The 16,971-nt window shown below is 40.4% G+C and overlaps 3 protein-coding genes across 3 annotated transcripts in view; 1 reads left to right on the top strand and 2 right to left on the bottom strand.

Moving 5' to 3' along the window:
- LOC108051844 (angiotensin-converting enzyme) overlaps positions 1 to 16,971 on the top strand; it is a 45,179-nt gene that overhangs the window by 5,966 nt on the left and 22,242 nt on the right. The gene's annotated exons all lie outside the window — the stretch shown is intronic.
- Positions 1,609 to 16,457, bottom strand: LOC108051841 (titin). The gene is made up of 5 exons (XM_044460251.1): positions 16,380 to 16,457; positions 14,710 to 15,563; positions 4,395 to 4,524; positions 3,446 to 3,919; positions 1,609 to 3,385 (listed from the first exon to the last, which is right to left on the bottom strand). The coding sequence occupies exons 1-5, from the start codon at positions 16,389 to 16,391 to the stop codon at positions 2,738 to 2,740; spliced, it is 2,118 nt and encodes a 705-aa protein (XP_044316186.1). The 5' UTR covers positions 16,392 to 16,457; the 3' UTR covers positions 1,609 to 2,737.
- On the bottom strand, positions 12,225 to 13,011 carry LOC108051894. Its single transcript, XM_017134171.2, has 2 exons — positions 12,778 to 13,011; positions 12,225 to 12,715 (listed from the first exon to the last, which is right to left on the bottom strand). The coding sequence occupies exons 1-2, from the start codon at positions 12,970 to 12,972 to the stop codon at positions 12,365 to 12,367; spliced, it is 546 nt and encodes a 181-aa protein (XP_016989660.1). The 5' UTR covers positions 12,973 to 13,011; the 3' UTR covers positions 12,225 to 12,364.

Raw genomic sequence — 16,971 nt, forward strand, 5'->3', positions numbered from 1 at the left:
CGAGGAGGGGGGATTACAACACCAGTTCGCAGTTCGGGCATTGTGCTGGCGATTATTTATTGCATAATCAATAAACTGCAAACGCTACAGTTACATAAACAAAAGCTACCAGAAACAACTAGCCACCAAGAGAGTTAGCCCCAATATGGTAATAAAACAGAGCGGTGCCTTAGCTCCCAAGTCGACGGGTCTATGGCTCAAATATCGGTTAGCAGCACAAGCACATGTCCTACAAACCGACTGGCGAAAAAACGTGATAAATCCGTGGCCCACTTTATTTAACCCACTCTGCAAATTGCAGCGGCTTCAATGAAGCCGAAAATGCAAATTGAAACCCAATCTTTGTGGTCGCTGCAACAGGCTTTTGTGGCTTTGGCAGCAAAAGGAGTACAAAAACTAAAACCAAAGCCAAAACCGAGACCGAGACTGAGTCGGAAAAAACTAAAGCTCCCGTCGCTCGGTGCTAATAAAAAGTAATGCCCACACCGCAAAATAAACGCTAGGAAATGGACACGAGTGCAGATAGCCGGAGCCCGAGGAAAGCGAAATGATGGTGTGGAAAATGTAATAAACATGTTGAACTGTCTTGCCTGTCCTCCGAACCCCGATCCCCAATCCCCATGCTCCTAACCACTACCCTCCATGTCTGAATGTCTGGTTGTCTTTCTGTGGGCGAGACACTTTGAATATGCAATTATGAATGCAAGGCGATGTTTACCTCATTTGAAAATTAGATAAGACATTTATGGGCAATGAAGGAACGACTTGATTCGGCTCCTCGCCTTCCATGTCTGCCTCTCTGTGGGTAAACGACTTCAACCGAAAGTGAATTTGGCCAATGCAAATAGCTGCAGAATGTGGGAAATGTTGAGGTTAAAATGCAATTATTATAATAAGGAAAATTGCAGTAAAAGGGATTAAAGAAGTAGTGCCTTAATTAGTATTTAAATGCCTATGTCATCTGTGGTAAACATATCATGATAAATTTTTAAAATGGTTTAATTGTCTTTAGGTTATATTATTATTAGAGGCTTATTATTAAAACATAGGCATATTTTCCGTACAGGTTTTAATTTAATTTGGAATAAAATATAATACAAATTTCTTTCTTCATAATTCTGGTGATTGAAATTCTTTTTCTTGGGACTTTGTGGCCTTTTATTTATGAGTAAGGTTTAGTTGAATTAGCTAAGAGTTGCCGTTTCCAAAGAAAATTGTCTAACATTTGTAATTGCTTGCTTTGTTTTATTTATATTGTTATTGGCTTTGCGTTAGTGCTTAAGACTATTTATTTCGAAAAATTAGTTTATATAGCTCTAACTAAATATTGACAAACCGTATTTGCCTTTGCATATGTAAGCATTTATTGTTCCATGAGCAAAAAGCTAAATTCCACTTCAATAAAAATTTAATTAGATTTTTAATTATTTTGTTGGTTGTTTTGTTGAATACATTTTGAAACTATTTTTCGTATTGTTAGGCAATTTGCAATAAGAGGAAACAGTTTTATTTATCAATAAAATTGCTGCTAAATTCTTCTTCAGTCGATTTCAGATTATTGTTACTAAATTATTAGAAGGGATAATAAAGAATAAAAACAATTGAATATTCGTTTGATCACTTAGTTTTTCATTTATTTAATTGTGTGTCATTCATCAGCTTCATTTTGTATGAGATTTTTTTGTTAGCTTTTATACAGAGTCAAAAATATTTGGTAAATTAAGTACTTTTTATAAATCCGTTTCGTCTGCTTATATGCAAAGAAGCAGTATTACATAGACGTATTACAAACTAGGTAGCGAAGAATATTACAAAAACTAATACAATACGTTCGATTACAAACTGACTTAAATAGGCGTCTCCCTATCTCGAATATCGCACAAGCTTAAACGCTATCAGAAGTCTTATCACACGCTCACAACGCTGGGACGCTGCACACAACTGGATCTGTATCTGTATCTGGATCCCGATCCCGATCTCTGAGATGGGCCGGGATAGATCGATCGCATTTGGGAACCGGACCGGGTGCACGAGTCGGGGTGGACCAGAGCAGAAGAGGGAGGAGCCGCGGCTGGAGGACAAAACAGCAGCAGCAACCACATCGATGATGCACCCAGGTGGTGTCGCTTCCGTCCATCCAAAGATCCACATCGTCATCGCAGTACAACAAGCCTGGCATCCTGGTATCCTGGATTTGGCAACTGTCTGTATCCGATCGAGTGTCTTGGAGGGGCGGGAAGTGGGTTGGTGTTCTTGGTTGTTCTTGTTGTGTGGGCTGTGCGGCCCAAATGTGTCGCTTAGAAGTCTAAAACTAAAGTTCCTTTACAATCCACTCATTCACAGTGCTCACGGGTTTCGTCAACGTTTCAAGGTATCCTTTTGTGTTCTGTTTTTCTTTTCTTTTTTTTTTTTGTATGGCTTACGGCTAGAAGAGAGTTCGGTCTAAAAGCTAAGTTCGTCTATTACTCGTCTGGTTTCTGAATCTCTGTCGGTTATCACGTTCTGCATAGCAAAGTGTGTGGGAAAGTGGTGGTTGGTAGTTGGTAGTTGATATGACATGGAGTGGAATGGAGGAGTGATGTGTGTAGCGGGTTATGGGTTCTCAATGTTTCGGATTTTCTATTTTGGGAAATAGTGGAAATGGAAGTGTCTTAGCTTGCCATCCCAGTTCATTCTCAATGCTGCAAAGAAAAGCGAAAGAAGAGGAGAGAAAGAGAGAAGAGTTCGATTCACCAGTTTAGTAGCCGTAATATGAATGATAATCATGAGAGGCAAAATCATGCTCCACCTCGTGCTCATGCTCCACGATGGGATGCGAATGCGAATGGGAGTGGTGGTGGATGGGGGCGTGGTGGTGGTCCTCCTCGATGTGCTTGTGGTGGAACTCGGGCTCCTTGTAGGTGATGTGCTTCTCATGGTACTCCGGCACGTGCTTCTCGATGTGAACATGGACGGGCTTCTCCACGGGGATCTTGACGGGGTAGGGCACATGTTTCTCCACCTTGACGGGCACTTCCTTGATCACCGGGTAGGGGGCGGGCACATGGATCTTGACCTCATACGGCACTGGCTTCTCCACATGGACGGGAACGGGACGATCATAGGGCACATGGACGGGCACGGGTACCTTCTTGATCACGGGCACGGCCACTGGTTTGTCCACATAGTGGGGCACTGGTTTGTCAATGTAGTGCGGCACTGGCTTGTCGACGGGCACCTTCACGGGGTAGTGGACCACCTTCTCCACCGGATACGGTTTGTCCACATGCACGTGCTTCTCCACATTGTAGTGGACAATCTTCTCGACGGGATAAGGAGCGGGCACATGGACCTTCACGGGCACATGAACCTTCTTCTCGACGGGGTAAGGAGCAGGCACATGAACCTGGAGGAGAACCAAAGCATTAGAATACCCATTTGTGTGCTTCCCCAATTCCTAACCCACCTTAACGGGCACGGGGCGATCGTAGTGCACATGGACGGGCACATGGACCTGCTTCTCGACGGGATAGGGAGCTGGCACCTCGTAGGGCACCTTCACGATCTCCTTGACCTCGTAGGGAATGTGCTTGATCACCGGATAGGGCTTGGGCACCTTGACCTTAACGGGTACATGGATGTGCTTCTCCACCGGCACATGCACGATCTTCTCGATGGGCACGGGCACGGGCACCTTCTTGATCACGGTGAGCGTCTTCTCCTCGTGCACCGGGAAGTGGGGCACGTGGTGGTGGTGGTAGTCCTCGTAGTGGTGCAGGCCGCGCTTCGACTTGGTGGTGTCCTCGCTGGCCGCTGCCTCGGCAGCCTTGGCCTCCGGCTCAGCCTTCTTCTCCTCCGCGGGAGCGGCAGCCTTCTCGTCCTCGGCCCGAGCGTAGCTGGTGGCCAGGAGCAGGACCAGAGCCAGCGATGTCGCTGTGCGCTGTATATCAAAGGAGTCCTTGTTAGAAGGTGGCTTAGGGAGTCGTTTACATTTATAAACTATCAAAGCTATCATTTACTTTAACTATAAAACTTGGCATTCATAAAATGTATAAATGAAAAAAATATCTGCTAAAGTGCAAAACTCTATACTCATTAATAATTTAAGATATAGTGTCACTTTAAATCCAAAATGTTTAAGATGAAAAATGTAATTAAAAACTTTGAATTTGGGAACTGAGCTAATTGCAATTCTAATGATTTATAAAGTTAAGGAAAATGTTTTCCATTGTAATCATTGTTTTGAAGAAGTACTCGTTAAGTTGGGATTAATTTAAAAACATTTTGATGAAACACAGATTGTATGGAATTTAAGCGTTGTTTGCATTTTTATCACCAATGCAACTTTCATTCTTATTCTTGTGTCCTTTTAACAACGTGAGCACTGCACTCTTCGTCCTGCCACCGATACTTACCATCAACTTCATGCTGCTGCGTTTATCCTTCGATGTACGGGAATGAAAATCCGTTTTCCCAGGTATTGTGGCACGCGATTCGAGAACTGGACGAGAACTGATCCCGGTTTTAATCGAGGGTGTGTCTATTGATCACTAGTCCACACGTTCCGCACACTCTAGGCTGTAGACTGTTCGACGGTTAACGGTTTAATGATGCCAACTGCAGCGCCTGCGCGCACTTTTATAGTTCCCAATCGAAAGCCAAGCCAGGCCGCCGAATGAATGGATGCACGAAGCAACTCAAGCCGAAGAGCAGACGGCGGCCAAAACCAAAACCACCAATAATAATCGCAATGGCCCAAAACACATGCGGCGCAGCGAATGGTGAGCGGTACGCTATACCTACACTCTCCATGTTGTTGCTGTTGCCCACTTTGCCTTCGGTGGTCCGCTGGCTTCGCTGGATTTTGGAGGCGCGAAGTCAACGCAGCCAAGCGCCAAATGCAGCGCCACCGTCACCGCGAAAAAATAAAAACAAGAATAGCAGTTGCGCTTAAAATTACGAAGCTTTTCATACCCTTTAACATACATTTTTTCCTTTGGGTCAAGCAAAGTTTGCATTCAAAACACAATAAGATTTTGGAGCTATATATAATGATCAACTTTATGGTTTTATTTTGCATACAGATTATTTACAAAAATTTAAGTAGGAATATTCGATTTCGGTCTTTTGTTGCCAGAAGCATAAAACATGACTTCGTAGTTCGATTTGATATGCAGATGTTTTTTCAGCTGTTTGATCAATTGGACCAACCCGTTTTTAGATTTACGCTTAGTTCAAAGATTAGATATATTTTATTATAAAAAAATATTTAAGTAAAAATTATGTATCGTGAAAATTGTCTTACAAAAAATAGCTAGTTATTGGTTCGTTCCAATCTATAACACTAGGTACAATATAAGATACCAATTAAAAAATCCTATCTAAAAGGTTATAAATAAGTTTAGAATTTAACAATTTGTCTGACATTTTTAGTAGGCACAGCAAAATGATCCTCAAAGTCATAAAACCCTCTAGTCGGGTATAAAAACAGAAATAAGATTGCAATATCAAGAGGAGACCATGCGAATGGGCGGGAGCGGGGGCATTTTCCGGGGGCATGACGGCGGGGCAGACGAGGGTCTATGGATGCGTGCCATTTTGCTGTTTAATTCGACTACCGTCAGCTGCCGCTTTTTTGCTTCTTGTGGCTGCCGCAAGTCAGTGCACGCAAAAGGCTTGAGAAACCACAACGGCAACTTCAGCAGCAGGCACTACAATTTCTGGCTGGTAATTGAATAATACCCAAATGGATGAGCCGCCTTCAAGCCACTTCAAGTGATGAGCTGTTCGCTTTGTTAGCGGTTTTCATTTCAATGTTGTTTTTATGTTAATCACAGATGATTATGTACTTGTTGTTGCTGGATTTTTATTTGCTATCTCCTCATGATTGGGGATTGTTCTGCGGAGTGAATTTTGATTGATTGATTGAAACTAGCAAAGAAGTAAGTTGTTTTATTACGTTTACGTTTTCAAATAGACATCTAATCAGTTAAAAGATTTTGAGTTGATATTTAAATTAAAATATTAGTAAGCCAGAAAAGTAACATTACAAATATTTTTAAATACTTCTTTATAAATGTTTAGTGCACCCAATCGCACAAGTTGTGGAGTAATCGTAGATCCAATAAACATAATTATCTTTTACCATACCCTAAAAAAACACACTAATCTACTTTGGCTTTTCCTTTCACCGCTTTGAACGTTTTTCCTAATTGAATGCTCCACAAATCCTGCGGAGTTTTGTATCTCTTTTTTCGAGTCTTTACCCCTCTCACTTTTGTTACACCCCCTTTTTTTGGTCTCGTGTCACCTGCTTTTCCTCTTCCTCAACTGACCACAGACAATCCTCTGTTTGGCTGTCATCTGCATCCTTTTACTTTTTCCCCAATCGCATTATGCCATTATCCCATTCACCCGGCCCAGCCCCAATAATTCCGGACCTGTTTCCGAGAGGTTGGGGACCCCAGTCCCGACTCCAACTGGTGAGTGTGTCACTCGGTCATTCGGTTGTGTCACTGCTCCACATTCGAGTGACCAACCATAACCTAAGACAAAGAGCAGTCCCAGAAGAAGTAACAGAAGTAGCAGAAGTAACAGGAGCCGGCGAACCGAGACGACAGTCCAATCCACTCGCCATTTGATTCCACTTCCATTGCTATTGCTGCGTAATTGATACCACCGGCACCACCAGCAGTAGCTCCACTATACTCCATGTGGACCCTGGCCGGGGCGGGTCCAGTCTTAGTCCGATTACCTTCCTCGTTATTATGTCAATGGGTCTTCAGTCAGCTGCGGCTTGGCACACATATCGTGTATAAATATATCACACTTATAGTATGGATACGAGTTTAAGGTGCACCCCATAACGAATATTGCTAAATTTAGTACAGAGATTAGATATTGTAATAAATGGTATTCATCTGAACATCTATAACAAAAAAATATTCCCCAAGTAAAGTAAAGCTTAGTTTTATCAAACTTTGATTATTAAATGAAAACCCTTAAGTACTAATAATTAAAGCTTTTAAAATTAAATGTCTTTATTAAGAACGGAAATTTGAAAGTATTTCTAACACTTATAATGAGCACATGGTAATTCTACATGACAATAATAAAACCCAAAAAATATAATTTCTCTGTTCAGGAAGAAGGTTTTAAAAGATATCCTGATTCCTGATACTTTTCAATGTAAACCGTTTATCAGATTAGAATTGTTGAGTATAATGAAGTTTCTTAATCTTTTTTTATGACAATGCATGTTATTAAATGTAAAGCATTTGAAGCATATTTAAATGTCAGTTCTATTAAGTAAATGTTGTTCAGGCATTGCTTTACAATCATGCCTAGCACCTTCCAATCCCAGACTTGTTACGATAGCAAATATTTTCTCGCTTTCGTTGCATGCATGCAACTTTCGATTTCGTTTCGATTCGCGTTTGTTGCATGTCTTGACCACATTGTTCGATGCACATTTCCACAAGCCACCGACAAAGAGAGGTAGCAAGAGGCCAGAAGAAAGAGAGGCAGAGTGTGTTGGAGGCTGCCCCAGCTGATGGTGATATTATGTCATATGTTAGTTTGCTGGGGCAAGCGCCGCCTACCGTCAGAGAGATGATTTCGAGTACATTGTCTGAGCCCCATCACAATCGGTTGGAGTGCACTTACTTCCTCGACTTAATTACCATATGCCTAACTTTATATATCCATACCACTCTTCGTTTTTTTTATCCATCCCACATTGTTTTGCGACGCTTTGAAAAACATCTTTCGATTGGGGCTTAGCTTCTTTGTGCCGATATTCAGGCTGCAGCTCGTTTGTTTACATTGTCTGTGGCCTGACCTTGCCGCATTTGGCGATCAACTTAGCTTTACATAAATTCATTCATCTAATTCGGAGGGTCTTTATTCGCCGACAAAGGTGTCAAAGTTGAACCAGCTGCCGATTGATCATCCATAGAAGTTGCTATCTGCGATTTGAATTCGCTGCCTGATTTGTGTAACAATTGATTGACGTCGCTTGGGCATTCCATTCCACTGCGTTCCCATTTTAAGTGTGTGATGTCTTAAACATTGGACGACATCCAACAATATATAGAGCTGTAAGCCATGTAGGCGAAAATGACAGTTATGACACTTTATGTGCCGTTTAGCACAGTCCCATTCAGCTCTTTGTCACCAACAGTTGTTGGCTTTTGCTGTTTCGCTTGTGGTTTCCACCTGTCGAGGTGTGCGTTTAACTGTTTTTGGGTCTCGGTGGTTTAACCGTTTCGCGTCTTGTTTACTGCCATTTTGGAGGGGCCACCGCAGGGTTCATTGCATTACTGGCCAAGGTCGTTGCTTGGTCTCGTTACCCTGCCCAGCTAACTGAAAACTTTGGCTCCAAAAAAATCTGACGTCGATTTTAGGTTTTTTGGAAATTTGTCACAGGGAAAGCTACATTTTCATATTGGGAAATGTGAGGTCCATAAATATGTATAAATAGAAAAAAACAAAGCTTTGTCAAAATATTCTTAAAGTAGCTTTAACTGAAGAAAAGTCTTATTGCATGATTGTGTAAGGATACATCAGAATAATTGAAGGATCTCGAGATATTCAAATTGGATCAAGGGTTACACAAATTTTTATAATGAAGTGGTAGCTATCACTTAAATAAAGAAAACCGAAAGTGAACCTCCTTCATCTGCAGTTAGTTGAAAAGGGAAACCCCCGAAATTCAATGCCAACTCTAACCTTGCCCACCCAAAAGGTTCATTAGGTAAACAAAATATTTACTATCCACATGATCGGTTTGCTATTCAGGTTAAAGACCATTCCAATGAACTTGCAAGACGTGTAAACTGCAATCACTGCCCTATTACAATCAGTTGGCTGAGATCAGCTCTCTTTTTCCACTTCAGGCAACCGCTCCCCTCAGTGATCGCTGCAATTAGGGCTCAATCGGGGTTTACGATTTCGGTTTAACGCATCTCTGAACTGATCGGCGAAAAAAACACTCAGAAACAACAAGGCATGGAATGGGGTCAATGGCAAAATCATTTGAACTCTTGCCTCTTTTTTGTGGCGTATGAGTGGTTTATGCCTTCTTTTATTTATTGTTCGAGAAGTCGAGTCGCTATTTGGTCACATTGTCACGCGCCGACGAACGCTTTTAACGACGGTCAATTAAGCCACAGAAAAACATAAATATCAATATTTCTTTATGCTTCTGCAGCTAACCGTGACGTTCACTTAATCAAATTTGTGGCTAAAAGTCTTTCGATTGTCGTGGGTTGTAGGCTTAAAGCTAAACTGATTAATAAGGAAGTTGAGCCTGCGACCCACCTGCGAATTTATGCAGATTTTAATGCGAGAAAGCCAGAAAAACCAGTCAAAGGAAAACTATTTATTAGCATAATAATTCCGCCTAGGGGCCAGTTTCGTGTCGGCCAGCTGTAAAGGGGTGTAATAGTTGACCCATTGACTTAGTCAATCAAATTTTGCATTTCCGATGAAAACTTTGCGAAATATCATGAGGAAAATCCGCACGCTTTCGTCACTTCTTCAGCAGAAACTATTTTAAATAAAGACTTTAATTTCGATTTCAGTGTTTGCCACCATTCCCCTTTGTTTTTGTGGCCATAATTACAACAACACCCCAAGTCCGAAACAAAGTTGGCAATCAAATGCCCAGCTGTTGTTGTTGGATGTAAATTGCGTAAATTGAATAAACATTATGCTATAGTGTAGCCCAGGGTAGCTAGTAGATATGTACATTCGGTATGGTCCGCTTCTTGTCGGCATTTTCGTTTTACATTTGGTAAATCTGTTTTGGCAGGTCTTGGCTTTGTTGCCTCCTCAGCCGCACTGAGGCAAAGCCGAAGTTTATATTTAGTGTGAATGTGGATGGGCGAGCGAGGGGTGTTCCAGTGGTTATAGCTCGGGGATCACACAACAAATAATAACTTAGATTTAGGTCTCTCTAGATGTACATTTTATAGTATTTAATAAGTGTTTAAACACATTTTTTATCTTGCCATTTTTAAATAAAAGTTGTATATAAATGTCAATTAAATTTCAATAATATATCATCCAAAAAGCATATTTTTGTAAATAGTTTTTTCCAGTACTATAAACTTTCCATTACTTTTCTTTCAAACCTCGACCAGTCTAAAAATATAGAGTGGAGCGTAATTAGGCAGCACTTAAATGACTGTAATTAACAAAACAGCAGCAATAAAACAAAAATACGTATATTAGGCAACGATCTTAGCAACATAAAATACGAAAGGCGCTTAAAAATGGTATCTGGAAAATTGAACTGGAAAATAAAATATTATTGCAAAATAAATGTAGAATTTCCAGTTGTTGACATGCTCCAGTTAACTGATCTATAAAAATGAACATCAATCAAATGGTATTTATGTTTTTCCTATATTTTTCAAAAGCATGCAAAAACCCAGTAAAAATGAGCAAATCGACTTCCGAATAAGAAAATTAGTGCACAGAGAAAGTAAAAACAGTACGCATTAAAAATGCATAGTGCAAACTACCATAATGCTCAATGCAATTACTTTTAAAAATAGGTTTTGAATAAATTTTTAGTTAACCGAGAATAAAAGAGTTCTAACTTCAAATAATTGTTAAAAAATCAGTCAAATATAAATTAAAATCAAAATAAATATTTCAAGATTTTAGCCCATCATTGCGAAAGTTTTACTTCTGTTTGCCAAATTTGCCACACATTAAAGATCTGCTCAATGATAAATGCCGAAAATTGCCCATACAAGTTTCCATCTACCTTTCGTCGCTTTCGGCTGTTGCTCATTTGGCTCTGTGCGATTTTCGAAATGTGGCAACACATTTGGTGCTTGGAAAATTTCTTTGCAACCAAAAAGTTGCGCGCAAAAGAAATTGCAAGTCAATTACCGCTAGACGGTTTGCATGGCGCCATGACGCAATCGCCACATGTGGCAGCCGCAGACAAAGAAACCAGCCGTTAGCAGCCACAATAATATCAGCCAAGTCGACGTCATCAGCATATCGCTAATTGATTGCGTCTGCATTGGTTGTTGTTATTGCTGTTATTGTTGCATTCACTTTGCTTTTTGCTTTTTGGGGCGCGCCATTCTCCATTGCCACACACACTCGCAGTCGGGCGGGCTAGCACGAACCACGGCTCAGTTTCTCGGGTTAGGACAAGATCAATGTTGCTGGCGTTGGTCAATCCAGGCAACAGGTTCTCCCAAAACGAACGACTCAGGCAGCGAACTTGAAACGCGCACCGTATCGGCTCTTTCTGGATTGCCTGTCATTGCAGTTGATTGCGCCGATAAATGTTGGCTTGCTCTCGATTGCCGAGCACACTCGCCTACCTCACGTGCATTAATTGTTGCATCACTTTTCACCAGCTTGTTTTTATTTCATTTTGGCAAAAAATTTTTTATTTTGCTTAAGTGCCTTGTAGATTATGTGATAATTAGTCGAGTGAGAGTGAATTGGTTCCATTGGTTTTGGGGGCTTGACCACTACTTCTTTGGCAGACCAAAGATTTTTATAATTATTAATTTATATGTTAGCTTTAAATAATAAAGAAATGTTGTCTTCTTTATTAATCTAATATATATATCATATTTTTCCTCAATTAAAGTTTGATTGGAAGTGATTTAAGGTTGGTTATATTTAATTTTTTCTTATCAACGTTTTTTCTTAACTTTCATCTTCTTTGCACTCATCAGCTATCTACGGGGATGGAATTTAATTAAATCATTCTTTAAGTGAATACTTCTGATCGCAATTTTTCATAAAATTTTAAGAGGTGTTGCCAAATCTTGAGAAGAAGTGTAAATTAGTACCTCGAATCGGATCATTCTTCCGATTAGGCATCGTAACAATTAACTTTTTTAAAGTTATTAAATTCTAAATTATTTTTTAAACTTGTTTATTTTCTGTTACATTATTTAAGGTTTAATAAAGAAACTCGTCGAGCATCGCATAACTAGGAGTGACTAATCTAGTTTATTCAGAAATCTTTTATATACTAGAAATAAATGCCACTCTCTTGTATCTGTTCAAGCGTATTTGCCAAAATATGTTTTTGTTTAGCTCAGAGTAAAATAAAAAACCCATTATCAAACCCTTATTTTAAACCGACATTCATTAACAAACAAAGGCCGTCTTGTTTTATCATCCCTCAATTACTTATATGTTAATCATCTGAAAAAATGAACTTTGTTTTTTATTATTAAGCATGTCGAACCATTGTGAAATTCAAATTTATCGTTTTTCTACTTTATTCAAACAGATAAGAACGGTGCTTTACATGAAATTTCATTCTTACTTCCGTATCACTTATTCTGAAAACAATATATTTTCATTGTGTGTTAAGAGATATGCTATTATTACAATTTCACAATAGCGCTGTTTGCATTTCGGAGTTAAATTTGACCTCGACTTCATAGTTCGAAACGTTCCTTCGCTTGCGAATTTGCCAAGTAATTACAGAAGCTATGACAATTATCAGTACAACAATTCCAAAAACTATGCCTACTATAAGTGGCTTATGGCTATTTTTTGTAGGTTGATTACTATGCCTAGAAGCATCAGATGGCTCCTTTTGATTTGGTTGAGGTAATGTAGATGAATCGACTGCTTTTGTATCGGATGTTGCTTCAGTAGTTGGGGATGGCACACATTGTCCGTCGGCTGATTTTCCGTATCCTGGGCAACAAACTTCTTGTACTTCCATTTTGGTTTTGGTCTACGAATATTGTTTTTTTTTTTTAAATCCGAGTCGAACGTTAATTAGTATTTAAGGCTTACCACAGTTTGATTCCCTGCTGGTATACCCAAATTTGAAAAATATATCGAAAAACTTCCATATTCGTCTATTGACTTAGGTATCGTTTCCGTATACTTAACAACAACCTCTTTCCGGCATAAATGCGGATCTTCACCAGAAACACCGATCTGGAATGCCGATGTGCTTAGCACAGTAATAATAAAAAACTTAAGCATTTTTGCTATTTCAATCCGCTCTGGGGAACAATTAGAATGTGACTGTTTGAGGAGAAAGAAATTTATACGGGTCTGGGTTGAAATATTTTTTGAAGAGGGATTACATGTAAGAATTAAAGATAGGAGAGCTTTTGAAAAGATTAAGGAAAACCGTAACATAGAATGCTCATTAAAATACTCTACGTAAGAAGACTTTAACGTAAGCTTAGCTTACGTATTGAAATTGTATATGGTGCATACTCCTAGGCTTATTAAATATTGGGTTGGCAAGCAAGTCATTCTGATATTTTAAAAGGTTGGACTTTCTTTTTACTTCTTAGCTTAATATTATATGTCCCATCAAGATGTGTATTTAATGTCTTTGAATATAGTAAATTATTTGAATATAATAAATCTTTAATGTTATCACTAACCTACCTGAAGTAAATATTTTTTATGTACATTTAAGTTAAATAGTAATTATTGATTATTAATTGAAGTTTTTTCATGCATAATGAAAATAACCTATACCTTCTAACAAAAACTTGAAAGGACGAGTATCTATACAATCAAGCTTCACTGCAGTGGACTGCGTACAAAAGATACACAAGCTTTTATTTATAATTGATATAATATTTGTTGCATACTTTTAGGGTTCTCCAATGAATTGATGGTTTCGAAGTCTGTGGTTATGGTGAAACAGACTAAGACATTTATTTTAACTTTTGATCATGATTTATATTAAAAATCTGAAGAGTAATATTCCTTACTAAATATATTTCTCCAGGGTGACAAAGCTAATCGGTCACACTTTTTTTATAAGTCATTTGTATAAAATTTCGCCCAAATTATTCACATCCATACCCGTATTTTTAACAGATAAATTTTGAACATACCAATGACGATCTACATTCGGAACTACCTAAGTTTGCATATTTTCGGTACTTTTTTCATTAAGGGAATTGATAAGAGATACAAAATAGCCCTATACAATGCTGTTCGGAAATTAAATTTGGTGGTATTATTATTTTTAATTATTTTAATTGATCTAATTTAGGTAAAAATCAAAAATTGAATACAAATATTACAACTTATTAAAAAGCCAAAATCAAAAATTTGCAATCAAAAATTCCTCATCTTCAGGTTAAACTTTTACTACGTAAACTTTTCTAACCGAAAACATAATCAGGTTTACTGACAAAAACTACGAATATATAACTTGAACCTATTCTGTAATGCAAATGTCCCCCATTGCATTTCATTTATGGAATTGTGATTGCACTCCAAAATCAAAAATATACAGCCCTTTTTTTAATTTTCGTTTTATTTACATTATTTAAATATGTACAAACATTTCATAGAAAAGAAATTTACATGAAAAAGTCGAAGGAGCAACTCGTCAGCAGTTATTTCTCTGTGATTGTCTACAAAAGAACTGTACACTCGGTGGAATCTTGGCCAGGAGACAGGCACCTTCTGAACGCCCCAGATGGGTTTTGGCAAGTATTCTAGAGGGGATTACGTTAGATGTGTGATTTTCTCCTGCCTCAGATCCTCCTAGAATTTCGGTTGGTATCACAAACTAAAACTAAATTTGTAAGTCGTACGTTGGCGATTGCTGGGCGTGGTAAAGAGGGTGGGGGTGCTTGAATCTTAATGCATTTTTCCTTTTTGGATACTTTCGACTTTGTTGGTTGGCTCGCCTTCACCCGATTTCACATCTCCGTTGGCCCTCGACAGCATTGCGAATTGATCTACTTTTTGTGGAGGTAGCCACCGTGGCCGGAGCTGCCGTAGGAGGAGATACCGTGTCCGGAGACGCCGTATGAGATTCCGTGTCCGGAGATGCCGTGTCCGGAGATTCCGTGACCAGAGTATCCGGAGATGCCGTGGCCGGAGTAGCCGGAGATGCCGTGTCCGGAGCTAATGTAGGCGGGAGCGGCGGCAACGGTGTGGGTGACGGCCACGGCGGGCTTCACGTGGCTCTCAACATGGACGGGCACGGGCACGGCCACCTTGTAGGGCACTGGACGCTCCACGTGCACGGGCACCTTGTGGATCACACGCTTCTCGACGGTGTATGGCACGGGCTTCTCCACGGGCACGGGGTATGGCTTGTCCACGTGCACGGTGTAGGGACGGTCGACGGGGATCTTGACGGGCACACGGATCACCTTCTCGACGGGGTAGGGCTGGGGCACCTCGACGGGCACCTTAACGATCTCCTTGACGGGCACATGGACGATCTTCTCCACGGGGTAGGGCTGAGGGACGGGCACCTTCACGGGATAGGTGACGGTCTTCTCCACGGGATAGGGCACGTGACGCTCCACCTGGTAGGGCACCTGGACGGTCCTCACCACGGTGTTGGTGTGCACCTGGGTGGGCAGCTCGGCGACGGCGGGTGCCACTGGCACTCCGACTCCGATTCCAATGCCTGATCCCAGGACGGCGCCTCCCGCCGACGGTCCATAGCCGTAGCCCAGGCCGTGGCCAATGCCGCGCTTCTCCTGCTTCTTCTCGGCGGGCTCGGCGGCCTCCACGGTCTTCTTGGGCGCCTCCTCGCTGGCGCTGGCCACCAGCACGCACATCGCCACAAGGCCGAAAATGAGCTGCAATGTGCAGGTTTAAATGTTAAATTCGATTGAAGCCCAAATTGGGTTGGCCTGGTTATGCAACTGCAGACGCTTCCGCCTCCGCCCCGGCCACTCCATAATTTGGAATATGACAATTATGCAATGGCTGGAAAGTTGGCTGGGCAATCAGCCAAGTTCAATTGCGGCCTAGGCCCCCTAACATATTGGGCATGCGGCGTATACGTAATGTGGATTGAAGTTTTCGCAATGCTTTAGGTAAATTTCAAATCAGCAAAATCGCCAAAACGTATCGGTTACTCTTTTTTGAAATAGCCTTCATTTAATGCCTACTTTTTATATTAAATTTATATTTTTTATAAAAGTTTATTTCAAAAACATTCTGACTATGTTTTAGAACTTCCAACATGAGAAAAAATCTATTCGATCATAATAGTTAATCAATATTTTCTGAACTATAGATTCTAAAAAGTTTTTTTTAAATTGGATAAAGCCAAGTTCTTAAAAACCAAGTTCTTTCTTTCCTTAAATCAATTTTTTTTTTAATTTAAATAATCCTTATTCTTGAAACTAGGATGTCCTGCCACAAAAATTCAACATATCTAGTGACAGCTTAGAATATCCATTTATTCTTTGAGTTTGAATAGAGCTGTGTAAAACAGGCAATAATTTGTATTTTAAATATTCTTTTTAATTGCCACACCGACATGTCTGCATTGAACAATAAACATTATTTTTTTTGGTAAGCCACTTTAACTGAAATCGAGTTCTTTAAGCACATTTATTCTAAGTAACACTTTGAAGGAGAATACACTGAGCTCAGACCGAACATACCATGGATTTCATTTTGCACTAGGTTTCGCTCCTCAACACTTTGCGATCAAGATGGGCTTGTATGTCTCAACCAACCCGCAACAGTTAACTGAATAATTTTGCACAGACGCAGCGAGCTTTTATATGGCCGATGCTGTGGCGGGATTGTCTTTGGCCGCGGCTGCGCAGTCGCCGCGCATCTAGATCGCAGCAGCCGGGCCAAAAAGCTCGCTCTCCATTAGCCGGAACGCCCCGCTCTCTTGGCCAACTGTCCGTGTGAGCCGTGTTGGCCCAAAGGAAATGCGTCACGAGTGGAGCTTTCCGCGAGGGTGCCTCACACGGACAGCGTCCGTGTCGTCCGTGTGATCTGCGCTTGTATGAGTGCATATCTGTGAGGCTTTGAGCTCGAAATATAGCAATCTTTGGATCGTTTGCCAGTTTTTAGATCCGAAGTACTTGGGGCACAGCGCCATGGAAAGGAGCTGCTGTTTTACATCTCAATAAATTAATGGAATCCTTTTTACTCAATCGGAATACAGCACATAAATAAGTTAATAAGTAAAAAAATTAATGTTTTGTTGTTGTGGAACTAGATCATTACTATTTGGGATGC

The sequence above is a fragment of the Drosophila rhopaloa genome, unplaced genomic scaffold (assembly GCF_018152115.1).
Source record: "Drosophila rhopaloa isolate 14029-0021.01 unplaced genomic scaffold, ASM1815211v1 contig_2, whole genome shotgun sequence".
Classification (NCBI taxonomy): domain Eukaryota; kingdom Metazoa; phylum Arthropoda; class Insecta; order Diptera; family Drosophilidae; genus Drosophila; species Drosophila rhopaloa.

Excerpts from the sequence above, each read along its gene's own strand:
- LOC108051894 (XM_017134171.2), bottom strand. The coding sequence starts at position 12,972 with ATGCTTAAGTTTTTTATTATTACTGTGCTAAGCACATCGGCATTCCAG. Across the intron at positions 12,716-12,777 it reads CAGCAGGGAATCAAACTGTG|ACCAAAACCAAAATGGAAGT; the intron begins GTAAGCCTTAAA and ends CAATATTCGTAG.
- LOC108051841 (XM_044460251.1), bottom strand. Across the intron at positions 4,525-14,709 it reads GGTGGCTACCTCCACAAAAA|AATAGACACACCCTCGATTA; the intron begins GTAGATCAATTC and ends GGACTAGTGATC. Across the intron at positions 3,920-4,394 it reads GCAGCAGCATGAAGTTGATG|CGCACAGCGACATCGCTGGC; the intron begins GTAAGTATCGGT and ends TTTGATATACAG.